The sequence below is a fragment of the Hemitrygon akajei genome, chromosome 6 (genome assembly GCF_048418815.1).
Source record: "Hemitrygon akajei chromosome 6, sHemAka1.3, whole genome shotgun sequence".
NCBI classification, from domain to species: domain Eukaryota; kingdom Metazoa; phylum Chordata; class Chondrichthyes; order Myliobatiformes; family Dasyatidae; genus Hemitrygon; species Hemitrygon akajei.
This window is the reverse complement of record NC_133129.1, coordinates 186,201,792-186,221,464: the sequence shown is the minus strand read 5'-3', so window position 1 is coordinate 186,221,464 and position 19,673 is coordinate 186,201,792. Positions and strand designations below refer to the sequence as shown.

The 19,673-nt window shown below is 44.6% G+C and overlaps 1 protein-coding gene across 2 annotated transcripts in view; it reads right to left on the bottom strand.

Annotated features, from left to right (window-relative positions):
- Positions 1 to 19,673, bottom strand: part of lrrc56 (leucine rich repeat containing 56) — a 351,577-nt gene that overhangs the window by 120,926 nt on the left and 210,978 nt on the right. The window contains exons 12-13 of one of the 2 annotated variants that reach the window (XM_073049966.1): positions 15,240 to 15,421; positions 5,135 to 5,459 (exon numbers count right to left, since the gene is read on the bottom strand). In XM_073049966.1, the coding sequence (XP_072906067.1) occupies positions 5,135 to 5,459; positions 15,240 to 15,421 (507 nt within the window). Of the gene's footprint in view, positions 1 to 5,134; positions 5,463 to 15,239; positions 15,422 to 19,673 lie in introns of both variants that reach the window. The other variant, XM_073049967.1, reaches the window with a different exon arrangement.

Here is a 19,673-nt window from a genome sequence, read left to right as displayed (position 1 = left end):
GTAGATATTTTCAAGAGGTTTTGGTGACATAACAAATATCCTGAGACTCCTAATGGAATATAGCCTCCTTCATGATTGCATAAGTGTTTTGGGCCCAGAATAGATCCTCTGATGTTGACACTCAGCTACAAGTGGTCTACTTCTCAGTAGCACATTGCAGGGCAGGGATCTCCACTCTGAACATCACAGCCTCAGTGTTGTGTTAATAACCTCAGTGTTTGGGGGAGACACAAGAAAGGGCAGAAGCTGGAATCAGGAGCAACAAACGATCTGCCAGAGGAACTCAGAGGGTCAGGTTGCATCTGTGGAAGGGAATGGAGAGACGACGTTTCACCTGGACACTCTGTCAGCTACTGCCTTCCTCAGATGTTGGAGGTCTCTGCCGCTGCACAGAGGGTAACTGTAGGTTTTGCCACTGATACTCGCCTCCTGAGGTGTCCGGAATTTCATCAGGTGCTCTGATTCAGTGGGTAGTGTGACACCAGTGAAGCATGTTTAACAAGCATGTCAGTGTTTCCTAAGCTTCAGTGAAGGAACCAGTATTCAAATATGTTTGTAACAAAAGGTCCTTATAACTGAATGGCTCAGGCTGAAGTGATCAAAATGCAAAATGTGATGTGTTGTACTTTGGGATATCAAAGAAAAGGATAAATTATACAGTTACCAAAGGCACTCACAAATTTCTACAGATATACTGTGGAGAGCATTCTAACTGGTTGCATCACCATCTGGTATTGACGGGTCACCACACAGGATTGGAAGAAGCTGCAGAAAGTTATAAACTCAGCCAGCTCCAACATGGGCAGTAGCCTCTCCAGCATTGAGGACACCTTCAAAATATGATAGTGTGGTGCGTGGCCAAGTGGTTAAGGCATTGGACTAGCGATCTGAAGGTCGTGAGTTCAAGCCCCAGTCGAGGCAGTGTGTTGTATCCTTGAGCAAGGCACTTAACCACACATTGCTCCAGTCCACCCAGCTGAAAATGGGTACCGGCAAAATGATGGGGGTTAACCTCGCGATAGGCTGGCGTCCTATCCAGGGGGAGAGTCTCGTACTCTCAGTCTCATAAGCACCGGCCTAATGAGCCTATAAGGTTCAGGATAGACTTTAACTTGTAACTAACTTCAAAATATGATGGAAGGGAAAGGTGTCTGTCATCACCCAGGCATGCTCTCTTCTCATTGCTACCAACAAGGAGGGGATACAGGAGCCAGAAGCCACACTTTTCAGGAACAGTTTCTTGCCCTACACTATCAGGTTTCTAAATGGACAATGAACCTTTGAACACTGCCTCAGTACTGTATATTTCTTATTGTAAATTACAATTTTTATTATGAAGTATTGCAATGTACTGCTGCCGCAAAATAACAAATTTCATGATGTATCCAGTGATATTAAACCTGATTCTGATTCTGATAATGGTAAGCCTCTTATTCATACTGAGGTACAGAGGATCTTGGGGCCCAGGTCCATAGTTCACTGAAAGTGTCTCAGCAAGTGGATAATGAAGGAGTATGGTATGTTTGCCTTCATTGGTACAAGTGGTGAGTGTAAGAGTGATGAAGTCACATTGCAGCCATATAAAACTTTACTTCAGACCACGCTTGAAGAATTATGTGTAGTTCTGGTTGTCCCATTATAGGGACGATGTCGAAATTTTGGAGAGGGTGCTGAAGTGGTTTACCAGGATGTCACCTGGATTAGAAGGCATGAGCTATCAGGAGAAATTGGAGAGATTTGGGGTGTTTTTTCTGCAATGTTGGTACTAAGGGGAGATTGATGGAGCTTTATTATGAGAAGCATATATAGAGTAGACAGACAGAATATGTTACTTTGACAGAAATGTCAAACATCAGAGGATTTCTGATTTGAGGGGGGAGCTTTAAAGGTGAGTGTGGTAGGTGTATGGAGTAGGTTACCAGAGGTAGTAGTGGAAGCAGCCCATTTAGGACTTTGTGGCTTTTAGATAGATAAATGAACCTGAAGCGAGTGGAGGGATATGGATGGTACGCAGGAGAAGGATACTTAGTATAAATTGGCTTCAAGATAGGCACAATATTAGAATGTAGAAAACCTACAGCACAATACAGACCCTTCGGCCCACAAAATTCTGCAGAACAATTCCGTACCTTAGAACTACCTAGGCTTACCCATAGACCTCTATTTTTCTAAGCTCCATGTATCTATCCAGGAGCCTCTTAAAAGACCCTATTGTTTCCACCTGGTTTCCGTCGCCGGCAGCTCATTCTACGCGCTCGCCACTCTCTGCATAAAAGACATCCTGACATCTCCTCTGTACCTATTTCCAAGCACCTTAAAACTAGGCCTTCTCATGTTAGCCGTTTTGAACCTGGGAAAAAGCCACACGATCAATGCCTTTCATTATCTTGTACACCTCTATTAGGTCACCTATCACCTATCACTCCAAGGAGTAAAGGCCACGTTCACTCAACCTATTCTTATACAGCATGCTTCCCAATCCAGGCAACATCCTTGTAAATCTCCTCTGCACCCTTTCTATGGTTTCCACATCCTTCCTGTAGTGAGGCGACCAGAATTGAGCACAGTACTCCAAGTGGGGTCTGACCAGGGTCCTATATAGCTGTAACATTACCCTTCAGCTCTTAAACTCAATCCCATGGTTGATGAAGGCCAATGCACCGTATGCCTTCTTAACCACACAGTCAACCTGCACAGCAGCTTTGAGTGTCCAATGGACTTGGACCCCAAGATCCCTCTGATCCTCCACACTACCAAGAGTCTTACCATTACTGCTATATTCTGCCATCATATTTGACCTACCAAAATGAACCACCTTACACTTATCTGGGTTAAACTCCATCTGCCACTCCTCAGCCCAGTTTTGTATACTATCAATGTCCCGCTGTAACCTCTGACAGCCCTCTACACTATCCACAACATCCCCAACCTTTGTGTCATCAGCAAATTTACTAACCCATCCTTCCACTTCCTCATCGAGGTCATTTATAAAAATCATGAACAGAAGGGGTCCCAGAACAGATCCCTGAGGCACACCACTGGCACCTACCCCATGAAGAATATGGCCCATCTACAACCACTCTTTGTCTTCTGTGGGCAAGCCAATTCTGGATCCACAAAGCAAGGTCCCTTTGTATCCCATGCCTCTTTACTTTCTCAATAAACCTTGCATGGGGTACCTTATCAAATGCCTTGCTGAAATCCATATACACTACAACTACTGCTCTTCCTTCATCAATATGTTTAGTCACATCCTCAAAAAAATTCAATCAGGCTCTTAAGTTACAACCTGCCTTTAACAAAGCCATGCTGACTATTCCTTATCATTTTATGCCACTCCAAATGTTCATAAATCCTGCCTCTCAGGATCTTCTCCATCAACTTACTAACCACTGAAGTAAGATTCACTGGCCTATGATTTCCAGGGCTATCTCTACTCCCTTTCTTGAATAAAGGAACAACATCCACAACCCTCCAATCCTCCAGAACCTCTCCCTTACTCACTGATGATGCAAAGATCATTGCCTGAGGCTCAGCAATCTCCTCCCTCGCTTCCCACAGTAACCTTAGAGTTTTCCTTAATCCTGTCCACCAAGACTTGCTCATGGCTCCTTCTGGTACTCCTAATTTCATTGTGGGCTGAATGTGATGTTCTACGTTTTATGTAATCTATTAACTCTCCCACAGATGCTGCCTGACCTGCTGAGTGTTAAAGTATTTTCTGATCTTGTTTACTTTCAAGAACAAGAGGAGGATTGATGCAATGATACTGCCTTATCTGATCCCACCCGTCCCAGGACCAGGTCTGTGATGTCATGCAGAAGACCACAGGAAGACGCAAAGTGTTTTTGAGCCACACAAGTCTAAGAAAGATCTTCCATAATACTGTCCATGGTTGTATAGCAGGCTGGTATCTGTCACTTCATTCACTGTACTTCTGGTTGCCCTTTTATAGGAAGGATCCTATAGTGGGAGAGTCTAGGATAAAAGGACACAGTCTCAGAATAGAAGGACGTCCATTTAGAATAAAGGTGAGGAAGAATTTCTTTAGCCAGAGGGTGGCAAATCTGTTGAATTCATTGCCACAGATAATTGTGGAGGTCAAGTCATTGGGTATACTTAAATCAGAGGTTGATATGTTCTTGACTAGTCACGGCATCAAAGGTTATGGGGAGAAAGCAGGAAAATGGGGTTGAGAGGGATTTATAAATCAGCTATGATGGATGGTGGAGCAGTCTGGATGGGCTGAATGGCCTAATTCTGTTCCCATGTATTATGCTCTTATTGATCTTCTTTGGAATTTGAGTAGGAATTGATTTATTATTGTCACATATACTGAGATGCAGTGAAAACATAGTCTTGTATACAGGTTGTCCCCTCCCTCCCAACAGTATCCAAAATGGTATACTTATTATCGAGGGCAACGGTCACAGGGATACTTTGCATTGGCTGCCTATTCCCTTTCCTTCCCCCGACAGTCACCCAGGTACCTGCTTCCTACAACCTGGGAGTGACCACCCCGTGTAACTCCTACCTACCACCTCCTCGTTTTTCCATATGAGCCAAAAGTCATCAAGCTGCAGCTCCAGTTCCTTAACATAGTCTTCATGAAGTTGCAGTTCAATGCACTTCATTTAGATATACATAGTTATCAGGGAGACTTGAGGTCTCCCAAATATTCCACATCTCACACAAGGAACATACCACAACCTCTGGACTCATTCTCAGTGCACTAGCTATGTACTAACAGAAAAAAGATTACCAGAAACTTACTTTCTTTCTTACTTAAGAGCCTGCGTCTGTGCTTGCCCAAGCCTGTTGAGCCAAAGCCAAACCACTCTAGCATTGCCTCTCTCCACCAATTGCCCCTCTGTTTACACCTCCTTTCTCTTTATAGGCCCTGCGCTGACTGCCATCCGCTGAGAAAAACCCTTTAGGAGAACATACTCAACTCGAATAATCGCACTATTATATCATCCACTCAGCTAAACTTCAACCACCAACAGATCCTTGTATCCCTCTGCCCCACCATGTCACATTGCAACAATCAAACTTTAAGCACCACCAAATCCACGTATCCATCAGTCACATTGTGACAATCTGAACTGCAAGGCAGAGAGCTGTGCCATCATACCTCGTGGCTCGAGATCCAACTGTGGCCAGCCCAGACACTGGTCTGAGGCTCTCCATACCAGAGTTCACCATCAGCTCAGCAGGCATATCTCGCACTTTAACACTGGGTAAATTCGAGGCTGCACTGTCTTCAGCAAGTGGAGCAGAACTTCTGTCCTCTTTCTGCGTGTGCTTGTTTCCTTTACGGAGGACTCTCCTCAGGCGTCTAACCCTGAAGTCAAGGACATTGTGTTGGTTTGCAACTGCTTCCTGAGGTGACGGAGGAGTGGGAGACAGTGCCTGATTGAAGGCTGTAACCAGTGAAGCTTCCATGTCAGAAGGCATACCTGCTAGAGAAATACATTCACCGATCAGTGAAACACAAGTTTAAGTCCTAAAGACATAGGAACAGAATTAGGCCATTTGAGTCTGCTTTACTATTCCATCATGGCTGATTTAATAATCCTCTCAAGCCCATTCTCCTGCCTTCTCTCTTACCCTTCGATGCCCCGACTGATGGAGAACCTATCAACCTTTGCTTTCAATACATCCAATGACTTCGTTTCCACAGCCATCAGTGGCAATGAATTCCACGGATTCACCACCCTCTGGCTAAAAAGATTTGTCCTCTTCTTTGTTCTAAATTGATGTCCCTTTGTCCTGAGGCTGTGCTAGAACTTGACGATATTTAACTTGACAAACATCTGGTGCAAATGCCCCAACACCTTGTTCATGGAGGACGTGGGGAACCAGAGTGATTTCCTGCCCAGTGAGTCCATGCCACCCAATTACACCCATGTGACTCGTAACCTGTCTTTGTAATGTGGAAACTGGGCCACCCAGAGGAAACCCGTGGGGTCACCAGAAGGACGCAGAAACTCCTTACAGACAACAGCGGAACTGAACACGGGCTGCTAGCATTGTAAGGCATTATGCTGCAGTTCCAGCTGTTGTACAGAGTGCAGTCTGGTCTCAGACATCCAGAGGAATGCCAAAACTTTAGCAAAAGTCTAGGGGGCATTTATCAGTCTGGTCTTCAGCAGAAGGGCTTGCAATTCCTGAAAGAGAAGCTGGGGCTGTATTCCCAGAGCGGAAATGGCTATGGAACATTTAAAAGTGATCAGAATCATGCATAGAGAATTGATATTGGTTCAATTGAGAATTGATTATTACTAAGATATGTGAAAAGCTTTAAAGTTTAAAGTAATTTTATTATCAAAGTATATTTGTTTCACAATATGCAATGTTGAGATTCATTTTCTTGTGGGCACATTCAGTAAATTCAAGAAACATAATAGAATCAATAAAAGACCACACACAACTGGACAAACAAACAACCACAAAAGACAGCAAACCGTTCAAATACATACAAAAAATAAATAATAATAATAAATAAGCAATAAATATCAAGAACATGAGATGAAGAGTCCATAGGTATCGGGAACAGTTCAGTGATGGGGTGAGTGACGTTATCCCCTCTGGTTCAAGAGCCTGATGGGGTGATAACTATTCCTGGTGGTGTGGATTCTGAGGTTCCCATACTCCCTTTCAAGTCAAGTCAAGTCACTTTTATTGTCATTTCGACCATAACTGCTGGTACAGTACACAGTAAAAATGAGACAACGTTTTTCAGGCCATGGTGTTACATGACACAGTACAAAAACTAGACTGAACTACGTAAAAAAAACAAAACAGAGAAAGCTACACTAGACTACAGACCTACACAGGACTGCGTAAAGTGAACAAAACAGTGCAGGCATTACAATAAATAATAAACAGGACAATAGGGCAAGGTGTCAGTCCAGGCTCTGGGTATTGAGGAGTCTGATAGCTTGGGGGAAGAAACTGTTACATAGTCTGGTCGTGAGAACCCGAATGCATCGGAGCCTTTTCCCAGACGGCAGGAGGGAGAAGAGATTGTATGAGGGGTGCATGGGATCCTTCATAATGCTGTTTCCTTTGCGGATGCAGCATGTAGTGTAAATGTCCGTGATGGCGGGAAGAGAGACCCCGATTGATCTTCTCAGCTGACCTCACTATCCGCTGCAGGGTCTTGCAATCCAAGATGGTGCAATTTCTAAACCAGGCAATGATGCAGCTGCTCAGGATGCTCTCAGTACAACCTCTGTAGAATGTGATGAGGATGGGGGATGGGAGATGGACTTTCCTCAGCCTTCGCAGAAAGTAGAGATGCTGCTGGGCTTTCTTTGCAATGGAGCTGGTGTTGAGGGACCAGGTGAGATTCTCCGCCAGGTGAACCCCAAGAAATTTAGTGCTCTTAATGATCTCTACCAAGGAGCCGTCAATGTTCAGTGGGGAGTGGTCGCTCCGTGCCTTCCTGAAGTCAACAACCATTTTGTTTGTTTTGTTCACATTAAGAGATAGGTTGTTGGCTCTGCACCAGTCCATTAGCCGCTGCACCTCCTCTCTGTAAGCTGACTCGTCGTTCTTGCTGATGAGACTCACCATGGTCGTGTCATCGGCGAACTTGATGATGTGGTTCGAGCTGTGTGTTGCAGCACAGCCGTGGGTCAGCAGAGTGAACAGCAGTGGACTGAGCACGCAGCCCTGGGGAGCCCCCTTGCTCAGTGTGATGGTGTTGGAGATGCTGCTCCCGATCCGGACTGACTGAGGTCTCCCAGACAGGAAGTCTAGGATCCAGCTGCAGAGGGAAGTGTTCAGGCCCAGTAGGCTCAGCTTTCCAATCAGTATCTGAGGGATGATTGTGTTGAAAGCTGAACTGAAGTCTATGAACAGTATTCGAACATATGTGTCTTTTTTATCCAGGTGGGTTAGGACCAGGTGGAGGGTGGTGGCAATGGCGTCATCTGTTGAGCGGTTGGGATGGTACGCAAACTGCAGGGGGTCCAGTGAGGGGGCAGCAGGGTCTTGATATGCCTCATGATGAGCCTCTCGAAACACTTCATGATGATGGATGTAAGTGCAATGGGACGGTAGTCATTTAGGCAGGACACTGAAGACTTCTTCGGCACAGGGACGATGGTGGCGGCCTTGAAGCACGTTGGAACGGTAGCGCTGCTCAGGGAGATGTTGAAGATGTCAGTGAGACTGAGCACTCTACCAGGGATGTTGTCTGGTCCATCAGCCTTCCATGGGTTGACCCTGCACAGGGTTCTTCTCACATTGGCCACGGTGAGACACAGCACCTGGTCATTTGTAGGAGGGGTGGACTTCCTCGCCGCCAAGTCATTTTCTGCCTCAAACCGGGCGTAGAAGTTATTCAGCGCATCTGGGAGGGAGGCATCACCTGCACAGTCAGGTGATGTTGTCCTGTAATTGGTGATGTCCTGGATGCCCTTCCACATACGCCGCGTGTCACCGCTGTCCTGGAAGTGGCTGTGGATTCGCTGGGCATGTGCACGCTTTGCCCCTCTGATGGCTCGGGACAGTTTGGCCCTCGCTGTTGTTAAAGCTGCCTTGTCACCTGCTCTGAAGGCAGAGTCGCAGGTCCTCAGCAGTGCATGCACCTCTGCGGTCATCCATGGCTTCTGGTTAGCACGTGTAGTGATGGTCTTGGACAGAGTAACATCATCAATGCACTTGCTGATGTAGCTGGTCACTGATGCTGTGTATTCCTCTAAGTTGGTAGAGTCGCCATCGGTTGCAGCCTCCCTGAACCAGTCAGTGTGCCCAAAACAGTCTTGAAGAGTAGAGATGGTTCCTGCTGGCCAGGTTTTCACCTGCTTCTGAACTGGTCTGGAGCACCTTTCGAGCGGTCTGTATGCTGGGATTAGCATAACAGAGATGTGGTCTGAGTAACTGAGGTGGAGGCGGGGCTCCACCCAGTACGCGTTGGGGATGTTTGTATAAACCAGGTCCAACACGTTCCCCCCCGTTGCAAAATCCACATACTGATGGAACTTGGGGAGCACTGACTTAAGGTTCGCGTGGTTAAAATCACCGGCAACAATAAACAGACCATCAGGATGTGCGTTCTGCAGTTCGCTAAAAGCCCTGTACAGTTCACAGAGTGCCTCCTTAGCATTAGTGCTGGGGGAATGTAGACACCGAATATAAGAACAGAGGTGAATTCCCGTGGCAAATAAAATGGTCTGCATCTAACAGCCACAAACTCCACTAGCGATGAGCAGTGTCTGGAAACCAGCACAGAGTTCTTACACCATTCCATATTGATGTAAATACACACACCACCACCGTGAGTCTTACCGGAGAGAGCTGCATCCCTGTCTGTTCGAAACAAGGCTAGCCCGTCCAGCTGAATGGCAGCATCCGAAATCCCATCAGTGAGCCATGTCTCTGTGAAGACACACGCAGAGCAAACTCTGTACTCCCGCCAAGTATTTTGTTGGATTCGGATGTAGTCCAATTTATTGTCCAGGGAGCAGACATTGGACAGCAGAATGGACGGGAGAGCCGGCCGGCTAGGGTTCGCTTTTTGCCTGGCACGGACCCCTGCCCGCTTGCCTCGCTTCCGCTTCCTCACACACCACTTACGATGTCTCCATCTCCGGCTCCCAGCATCAGGCGAGTCTGAGGATTGTAGGCCCGTTCCCCTCAGCAAGCCGAGGTCGTGTAATTCAGCCAGCAGATCTTTGTGAAGGTTTGTTTTTGGGCGATCTCATTATTGTAGTAGTGTCTGGCAATGGTAGATAGCCACTCTGTTATCCATGTGCCCTAATCGAAAATTGTGTATCAAACTTAGATTAGAAAATTAAATTAAAGTAACACCAGGTCTAAAAGGCTGCTGCTGCCATGCCGCGCCGCCTCATGGGTATTTCTGATGGCAGTAGCAAGAAGAGTTACAGAGAAAGGTTGAATAGGTTAGGACTTTATTCCCTGGAGCGTAGAAGAATAAGGGGAGATTTGATAGAGGTGTATAAAATTATGATGGGTATAGATAGAGTGAATGCAAGCAGGCTTTTTCCACTGAGGTTAGAGGAAAAAAACCCAGAGGACATGGGTTAAGGGTGAAGGGGGAAAAGTTTAAAGGGAACATTGGGAGGGGGGCTTTTTCACACAGAGAGTGGTGGGAGTGCGGAATGAGCTGCCAGATGAAGTGGTAAATACAGGCTCACTTTTAACATTTAAGAAAGCTTGGACAGGTACATGGATGAGAGGGGTATGGAGGGATATGGTCCAGGTGCAGGTCAGTGGGACTAGGCAGAGAAATAGTTCGGCACAGCCAAGAAGGGCCAAAAGGCCTGTTTCTGTGCTGTAATGTTCTAAGAGAGCATGGTCTGAATGTTGGGAGTCCTTGATGATGGATGCTGCTTTCTTGCAACAGCACTCAATATCAATGTGCTGAATAGTGGGAGGGCTTTACCTGTGATAGACTGGGCCACATCCACTACTTTTTGTAGGATTTTCTGTTCAGGGGCATTGGGCCTTGCAAGCTTGTCTTACAAACCGATACAGATCAGGTCATCACACAGTGCATTGAGATAGGACAAGGTAAAACAAAGCCATGCAGATTAAAGTGTAAAAACCACTGAAATAGTGTGGTGCTAATAAAGTGCAAGACCATAATGAGGTAGATTGTGAGGTCAAGAGTCCATCTTATCATACAAGAGACTATTTAAAGGTCCTATAACAGCAGGGTAGAAGCTGTCCATGAGCCTGGTGGGACGTGCTTTCAGGCTTTTGTACCTTCTGCCTGATGGGAGGGAGGAGAAGAGACAATATCCAGGGTGGGTGGGGTCTTTAGAACATAGATCAATACAGCACAGTACAGGCCCTTCGGCCCACAATGTTGTGCCGACCCTTAAACCCTGCCTCACATATAACCCTCCACCTTAAATTCCTCCATATACCTGTCTAGTAGTCCCTTGAATTTCACCAGTGTATCTGCCTCCACCACAGACTCAGGCAGTGCATTCCATGCACCAACCACTCTCTGAGTAAAAAACCTTCCTCTAATATCCCCCTTGAACTTCCCACCCCTTACCTTAAAGCCATGTCCTCTTGTACTGAGCAGTGGTGCCCTGGAGAAGAGGCGCTGGCTGTCCACTCTGTCTATTCCTCTTACTATCTTGTACACCTCTATCTTCTCCTCTCATCCTCCTTCTCTCCAAAGAGTAAAGCCCAAGCTCCCTTAATCTCTGATCATAATCCATACTCTCTAAACCAGGCAGCATCCTGGTAAATCTCCTCTGTACACTTTCCAATGCTTCCACATCCTTCCTATAGTGAGGCGACCAGAACTGGACACAGTACTCCAAGTGTGGCCTAACTAGAGTTTTATAGAGCTGCATCATCACCCCATGACTCTTAAACTCTATCCCTCGACTTATGACAGCTAACACTCCAAAAGCTTTTTAACTACCGTATCTACCTATGATGCAACTTTCAGGGAGCTGTGGACACGTACACCCAGATCTCTCTGCTCCTCCACACTTCCAAGTATCCTGCCATTTACTTTGTACTCTGCCTTGGAGTTTGTCCTTCCAAAGTGTACCACCTCACACTTCTCTGGGTTGAACTCCATCTGCCACTTCTCATCCCACTTCTGCATCCTATCAATGTCTCTCTGCATTCAACAATCCTCAACACTATCCACAACACCATCAACTCTTGTGTCATCTGCAAACTTGCCAACACACCCTTATACCCCCACATCCGGGTCGTTAAAAAAACACGAAAAGTAGAGGTGTCCTTGTGGGACACCACTTGTCACAACCCTCTAATCTGAATGTACTCCCTCCACCACCACCCTCTGCCTTCTGCAGGCAAGCCAATTCTGAATCCACCTGGCCAGACTTCACTGGATCCCATGCCTTCTGACTTTCTGAATAAGCCTACCGTGTGGTCTTTGACTAGCTGCCTTACCTCAGTACTGAGTAACAGAGCAGCCAGTAAGATAAATGGTTGATAATTATCCAGTAGACTGGATTATTAATCATAGCTAGGAATTCCCGCCTTACCATGACAGCTGGGGAATTTTAACAAATCTGCCAACTAAAAGCTAGCTGTGACCATGGCAACCATAAAGATGTAAAAACCTAACAGGTTCAGAAGCAGAATCAGGTTTATTATCACTGACATATGTTCTGAAATTTGTTGACCTGTGGTACAAGACCTCAACAGTGGAACTTGCAGAAGATGGTGACACAACACAATGGCAGCGAAGGTGGAGGAAGGCTGAGGCAGTGAAGTGTCTCCAGTCACCTTGCACTCCATAACACTGTGTGGTGGCTGCCCATGAATCAACCTCCGCATGTTAAACAAAGACACGCATAGACATTCTCCATTAGGAGGATCCACCATAACATCCCAGATTGGCCACTACAGCCTCCTGCAGACCCACCAAAACACAACCCCTTAGGAAAATATCATACTTTTCTCGAGGAATCGTGCCACAACTATATAAAGTAGTCCAAAACCCGTTACAGTAGTGTAGTGGTTAGCGCCATGCTTTTACAGCTCTGGGCATTCGGAAATCGGAGTTCAATCTGGCGCAATTCTGTAAGAAGTCTGTACATCTTCCCCATGGAATGAGTGGGTTTCCTCCCAAAGATATACTGGGTAGTTAATTGGTTATTGTAACTTGTCCCATGATCAGGTTAGGGTTAATCGGGTTTGTCAGGGGTTGCTGAGGCGCTGTTGTTTGAGGGTTCAGAGGGGCCTTCTCTGCGCTGTATCACTAAATAAAATAAAAATAAAAAGAGCAAAAATAGTGAGGTAGTATTCAATGGTGCTGCAATGTATTGCTGGCTGCTTATGAAACTTCTCAATATACTGTTCTTTTGAATTACTCCCACTGCAATCTGCAGCACGTAATTTCCCTTTAAGCAAAGTACTTTTGAACCAATGTAATGAACTCCAGATTTCACGATCTTCTGAAGCATTCAGCAGACTTAACTCTCAAGCAAACAAGTGCAGCACCTTTAAACAGACTAAGGTTCATTGCCATGGCCGGAAGCAAGGCAGGGGTGGTGGTGGGGGAAAGCACAGACGGATGAGACACCCTTTACCCAGCATCTTGTTAGCAAATGTGCAGTTGCTGGAGAATAAGATTGAGGACCTGAGGACAAGATTGCTGTATTGAAGGGAAATGAGAAATGCTTTACTGAGACATGGTTTACTCCATATTTGGCAATCAGACCCAAAGGGTTCTCGATATGGAGGATGGACCGAACTTCTGATTCAGAAAAGGCAAAAGATGGGGGGGGGGGGGTGTGTTTCATGATAAACTCTCTGTGGTGCTCTGATGTACCAGTTTTGTCGTACTCATATTTCCCCAACCTGGAACACCTAATGATTAAATGCCAATCATTCCATTTACCAACAGAATTCTCTTCCGTGATCCTGACAGCAGTTTATACATTACCAAAGGCCAACTGTAATCAGGCGCTTGAGATACTGCATGCTGCCTTCACCAAACAAGAAACAGGTCACGCTGATGCATTTCAAATAATAGTCAGGAACTTCAACCAGGCTTGTTTGAAGAAATCTCTGCCCAATTGCCATTAGCATATAACCTGTAGCACTAGAGGTCCCAACACACTGAAACACTATTATACTATAATGCCTATCATTCCATACCCGGACTGCATTTCGGTAAATCTGATCACTTGGCTGTCCTTCTCCTACCTGTATACAAGCAGCAATAAGGACAATGAAGAGGTGGTTGCGGGAGGCAGAGGAGGAGCTATGAGATTGCTTTGAGTCAGTGGATTGGACAGTGTTCACAGACTCATCTTGTGCAATTGGATCCCCAATTTCCTCACTTGCAGATCCCAGTCAGTTTAGATTGACAATGGCATCCCCTTCATGATCTCCATCAGCACAGGTGCGCCACAAGGCTGTGTGCTCAGCCCCTGCTCTGCTCAGTTTACACTTATGACTGTGTGGCTAAGCACAGCTCCAATGCAGTTTGCTGACAACACCACTGTTGTTGGCCGAATCAAAGCTAATGAGGAATCAGCATATAGGAGGGAAATTGAAAATCTGGCTGAGTGGTGCCACAAGAGCAAGACTAAGTGCTGATTATTGGCTTCAGGAGAGGAAACTGGAGGTCCATGAGCAGGTCTTTGTTGGGACATCGAAGGAGGGTAAGCAACTTTATATTCCTCAGTGCCATCACTTCAGAGGACCTGTCCTAGGCCCAGCACGTAAGTGCAAATACAAAGAAAATATGGCAGTGCCTCTACTTCCTTAGAAGTTTGCAAAGAATTAGTATGATATTTAACACTTTGACAAACCTCAATAGACATGTGGTGGAGAGCATATTGATTGGTTGCATCACAGCTTGGTATGGAAAAACCAATGCCCTTGAATGGAAAACCCATGAGTGGATACGGCCCAGTTTATCACGGGTAAAACCCTCCCCACCATTCAGCACATCTGCACAAGCACTGTTGCAGTTAAGTGGCATCCATCATCAGGGACTCCCCCCCCACCACCCGCATCAGAGAGAAGGCAGATGAGCCTCAGAATCAACAACACCAGGTTCAGGAACAGCTGTAAACCCTCAACCATCAGGCTCTTAAACCAAAGGAGATAACTTCACTCAACTTCAATTCGCCCCATCATTGAACTGTTTCCACAACCTATGAACTTTTCAAGGACTTTTCATCTCATGCTCTTGATATTTATTGCTTGCTTGCTTTTTTTGTGTTTGCTAATCTATTTATTTATTTATTATCTCTTCTTTTTAGTATTTGCAGAGTTTAGTGTCTTACGCATATAGGTTGTTTGTCTGCCCTGTTGCATGCAGTCTTCCATTGATTCTATTATAGTTATTGGATTCACTGTGAATGCCTGTAGAAAAGTTAATCTCCGGGTTGTATATGGTGACATATATGTTAATTGATAATAGACTTACTTTGGAATTTGTTTCATGGACTGTTCAGAAATCCGTTGTGGTGGGGAAGAAGTTGTTCCTAAGAAGCTGAGTGTGTGAAAAGCTGTTTCTAAAATCAAGGTTCATTAATATCCTTCATGGAAGGAAGTTTATCATGAATTGGCCAGTCTGGCTAATGTGCTTGATTCAACTACCTTCTGAAGTGGCTGAACAAGCCATCTAGTTCAGGAGCAATTAGGATTGGTCAATATACATTAGCCATGCACCAATACCCACTTCTGTGGGGATGCAAAGATTTTAAAAAAGAACAAAACTCCTCAATTAAATCAAACATTCATCTTACTTGGGGGTGAAGGATGGAGAGGCGATGAGTACGCAGGTTCTGGTGAAACTGGGTCACTCCATTCGTTAGAGCTGATGGTCATCATCTCCTCCTCATTGATACTGTCTTGTACAGCATTGTCATCGTTGTGATGAATCTTCAACACCTGCGGTTCTTGTTCCTTAATAATAGCTTCGAGGCGCCTTTGGAAGGAGTTAGGAAATGTCAGAGAAGTTCAGCTTTTGGTATTGATTTTTGTTTGGGTAAGGTAATTTTCTTGAAATATAGTATCTTAGATGAGGCCTTTAGCCAAGGGTAAGTGTAAATGCACGTTAATGTTCAGTTAGTGAGCACTGAGACCAATTGCTACATCTCTGTACTCACACACACACACAGAGTTTTTACTTTATTCAGAGATACAGCACAGTAACAGCCGTTGCAACCTAACGAGTCTGTGCTACCCAATTATACCCATTTGACCAATTAACCTACTAACTGGTATGTCCTTGGAACTTGGAGGAAACCAGAGAACATGGACACAGGAAGAAAAGAGAGACTCCTTACTGACAGCAGCAGAATTGAACCTAGGTCACTGGTGTTGTAATAGCCCTATGCTACTATGCTGCCATTTGGTTGAAGAAATATTAGATCAGAAGAGATAGGTTTTATTGGGGAACATGAGAATTCTGCTGGTCTCCATCAGTTATTACAACCACAGGATCTCATACTTCAGCCCCAATTTCCTGCAACATCACAATATCCCTCGACCCCCTTAAATCCCAAAAATCTATTGCTTCGAATGAATGAGCTGTGGGTGTTCTCTACATGGATTTTAGTAAGGCATTTAACAAGGTCCCTCAGGGAAGGTTCATCCAGAAGATTAAAATACATTGGCTCCATACTGAATTAGCTATTTGGATTTAGAAATGGCTTGCTCATAGATGACACAGGGTGGTGGTTGAAAGGACTTATTCTAGCTGGAGGTCTGTGATTGGTGGTGTTCCACAGAGATCTGTACTAGGACCTCTGCTGTTTGTGATATATATAAATGACCAGGATGAAAATGTAGATGACAGAGTAAGTTTGTAAATGATACAAGGATTGGTGGTATTGTGGATAGCATAGATGACTGGCACAGAATACAGCGGGATATAGATCAGTTGCAGATATGGGTGGAGAAATTGAGTTTAAACTGGCCAAATGTGAAGTGTTGCACCTTAGAGGGCCAAATGCAAAATGACAGTACACTATTAAGGGCAAGATCCTTAACGGTGTTGGTGAGCAATGTTAGTTCATAGCTCCCCGAAAGTGGCAACACATATAGATAAGAAAGCATATGGCATGCTTGCCTTTATTAGTCAAGGCAGTGAGTTCAAAAGTCAGGAAGCTATGTTGCAACATTATAAAACTTTAGTTAGACCACATCTGGAACATTGCATACCCAGCTACCTGTCTCCTGACTCTTAGGGGTGACTATCTCCCTGTAACTCCTGTTTATTTCTGCCTCTGCCTCCCAAATGATCCAAAGTTCATCCAGCTCCAGCTCCAGTTCCCTAAACTGGTTTGTCAGGAGCTGCTGCTGGATGCACCTTTTACAGGTGTAGTCATCAGGGACAATTGTGCTGTCCCTGACTTCCCACATACTGCAAACAGAGCACTCAACTGCCCTAACTGCTGCCTCCGTTACCTACTCCTAAGTTAATTAAATTAAGTAAAGGAACTTACACGGCCTTACCTCACTTGGAGCAAGCTCGTCCTCAGCCTCTGCTTGCCGAAGCCTATCGAGCCACTCGATAGCCTCAAAGCTCCACTCCTACCCTGAACCACTCACACACTGGCCACTCCTCTTCAGTTACCAGTCCTTTTATTTGTCCCTGCCAACTATCTCATGAGCCCTTCACTCCTCCTCTTCTTGCTACAACGGTTTCTCGATCACACTGACCCGAGTACCTGATGTGCGCACCTTTTTAAAGCATGCTCACCTCAGCTGCTTCCCGGCACTCAGCGCTTTCACTAACTCTAATAAATAAATAATGAATATGGTATCTGTAACTAAATAAATAATGAATATAGTTCCCACCTACTCCATGCATGCATGAAGGAAAAGTTAAGAGGTTGATAGTGAAGTGTTGTTTCTTGTGGAGCACAGGGGGCTGATGGGTGATCTTAAAGAGTTGTATAAAATCACAAGGGATGAAGATAAGGTAGATGGTCACAATTTTTTTCTCCCAGTGCAGGACAATCTAAAACTAGAATTCATCGTTTAGGGTAACAGGGGAAAGATTTAAAGAGGAGTTGAGGGGCAACTTTATTAAGCAGACAGTGGTGAGTGTATGGAACAAGCTGCCAAAGGAAGTGGATACAATTATAACAATTAAAATATATTTGGACAGGTTCATGCATGCACAGGAAAAGTTTATGAATGTCAACTCCACCTCATTATTTGCCTTTTGAACTATCTATTTATTTGTAACTTACAGTAATATTTTGTATTGCACTGTACTGCTGCAGCAAAACAACAAACTTCATGACATACAGTGCATCAGCGACTATAAAACTGATTTTAAATTGAAGTGGGACTAGCTGGGGAAGGCACCAATCTCAGCATGGGCTGAATAGCTTGTTTCCAAGTACTGTGACTTCATGACTCTACAACTCTAAACACATACCCCGGCAGCAGTCGGTAAAGGTTCATTGCACCTACCCTAGATCAAGTGTGGGATCTTAAAGGGAGAGAGTTGGAGAGATTGGGAGGAACGTTTAAAGTTCAAAGTAAATTTATTATCAAAGTACATAAACAGTACTGCGCAAAAGTTTAGGCACATGTAAAAAAATTCTGTAAAGCAAAGGTGTTTTCAAAATATTGTAATGAAAAGTTTCTACATATTAAAAATTTACTACAAAGAACAGTAAGCAGTAAAACCTGAATCAAATCAATATTTGGTGCGACCACCCTTTGCCTTTAAAACTGCATCAATTCTCTTAGGTTCACTGTCGTTCAGTTTTTTAAGAAAATCAGCTGGTAGGTTGTTCTGAACATCTTGGAGAACTTGCCACAGTTTTTCTGCAGACTTTGGCTGTTCCACTTGCATCTGTCTCTCAAAGTAATCCCAGATGATGCTGGGATCATGGCTCTGTGGAAGCCATACCATCTGTTGCAGAACTCAAGCAAGAAAAAAGCTGCAGATGCTGAAAATCCCAGCAACAGACACAAAACACTGGAGGAACTCAGCAAGCCAGGCAGCATCTATGGAAAAGAGTATAGTCAATGTTTTGGGCTGAGACTCTTCATCAGGACCTTCAGCATATTGTGTGTGTTGCAGAGCTCCTTGCTCTTTTCACTGAAGATAGTTCTTTATGATCTTGGCCGTGTGCTTTAAGTCATTGCCTTGCTGCAGGATGAAGCTGAGACCAATCGGACACCTCCCTGATGGTGGTGTGTGATGGATGAGATTTTGTTTGTACATCTCAGCATTGAGCATCCCATTAATTCCAACTAGATCGCCAACTCCATTTGCAGATATGCAGCCCCAAACCTGCAGGGAACCTCCGCCGTGCTAGCTACAGACATTCATCCATGTAGTGCTCACCAGCACTTCAATTGACAAACTACCTCCTGTTCCAGCCAAAAAATGTCAAATTTTGACTTGTCAGTCCAGAGCACTTGCTGCCATTGTTCAGCACCCTAGTCCTTGTGTTTTTGTGATTATATGAGCTTCTTGGCTTTGTTTCCACTTCAGAGGGATAGCTTTTTAGCAGCAATTCTCTGGATGGTGGAGGGGTGTACTTGGGTCCAGTGGTTTCTGAGAGTTCAGAGCTGATATCAGTGCTGGACTTCTTCCAACTTAGAAGAGATATCAGTTTAATGTTTCTCTTGTCTGCTGCATTCCATTTCCATGACTGACCACTGTGTTTCTGGTCCTCAACCTTGCACATTTCTTTGTACTTCTTCAGGACAGCTTAGACAGCACATCTTGAAACTCCTGTCTGTTGTGAAATTTCTGCTTGGGAAAGGCCTTGCTGATTCAGGATGACCACCTTGTGTCCTGTTGTTCTGCTCACTCTTGCCATGGTTTAAGAAGGTTAAACTGTCATATCTGCCACACCCTCACCTTTTAGTTTGATTGTCCTTCACCCAGTTTGATTTCTTCTACACCCGTTTCTGTTACATTTAATCAGTTTAGTTCATTCAGCTCCTGATGGCATAGATCATTAACATCCTAATTATTATGTTTGTTTAATCATGCACTGGGCTATATACCTACAAGGTAATCAAGAGTTTTTTTTTAATTTGAAAAGTGGTCTATTATTTAATATGTTACTTTCTTAATGAAATACAAAATATTCTCTGTAACATTTAATTTTTTGGTAAATGAATGCTTGGAAATTGAAAATTTGCTCATTTCTATTGACACATGAATGAAGAGGACAAAAAACTAAACATCTAAAATGAAA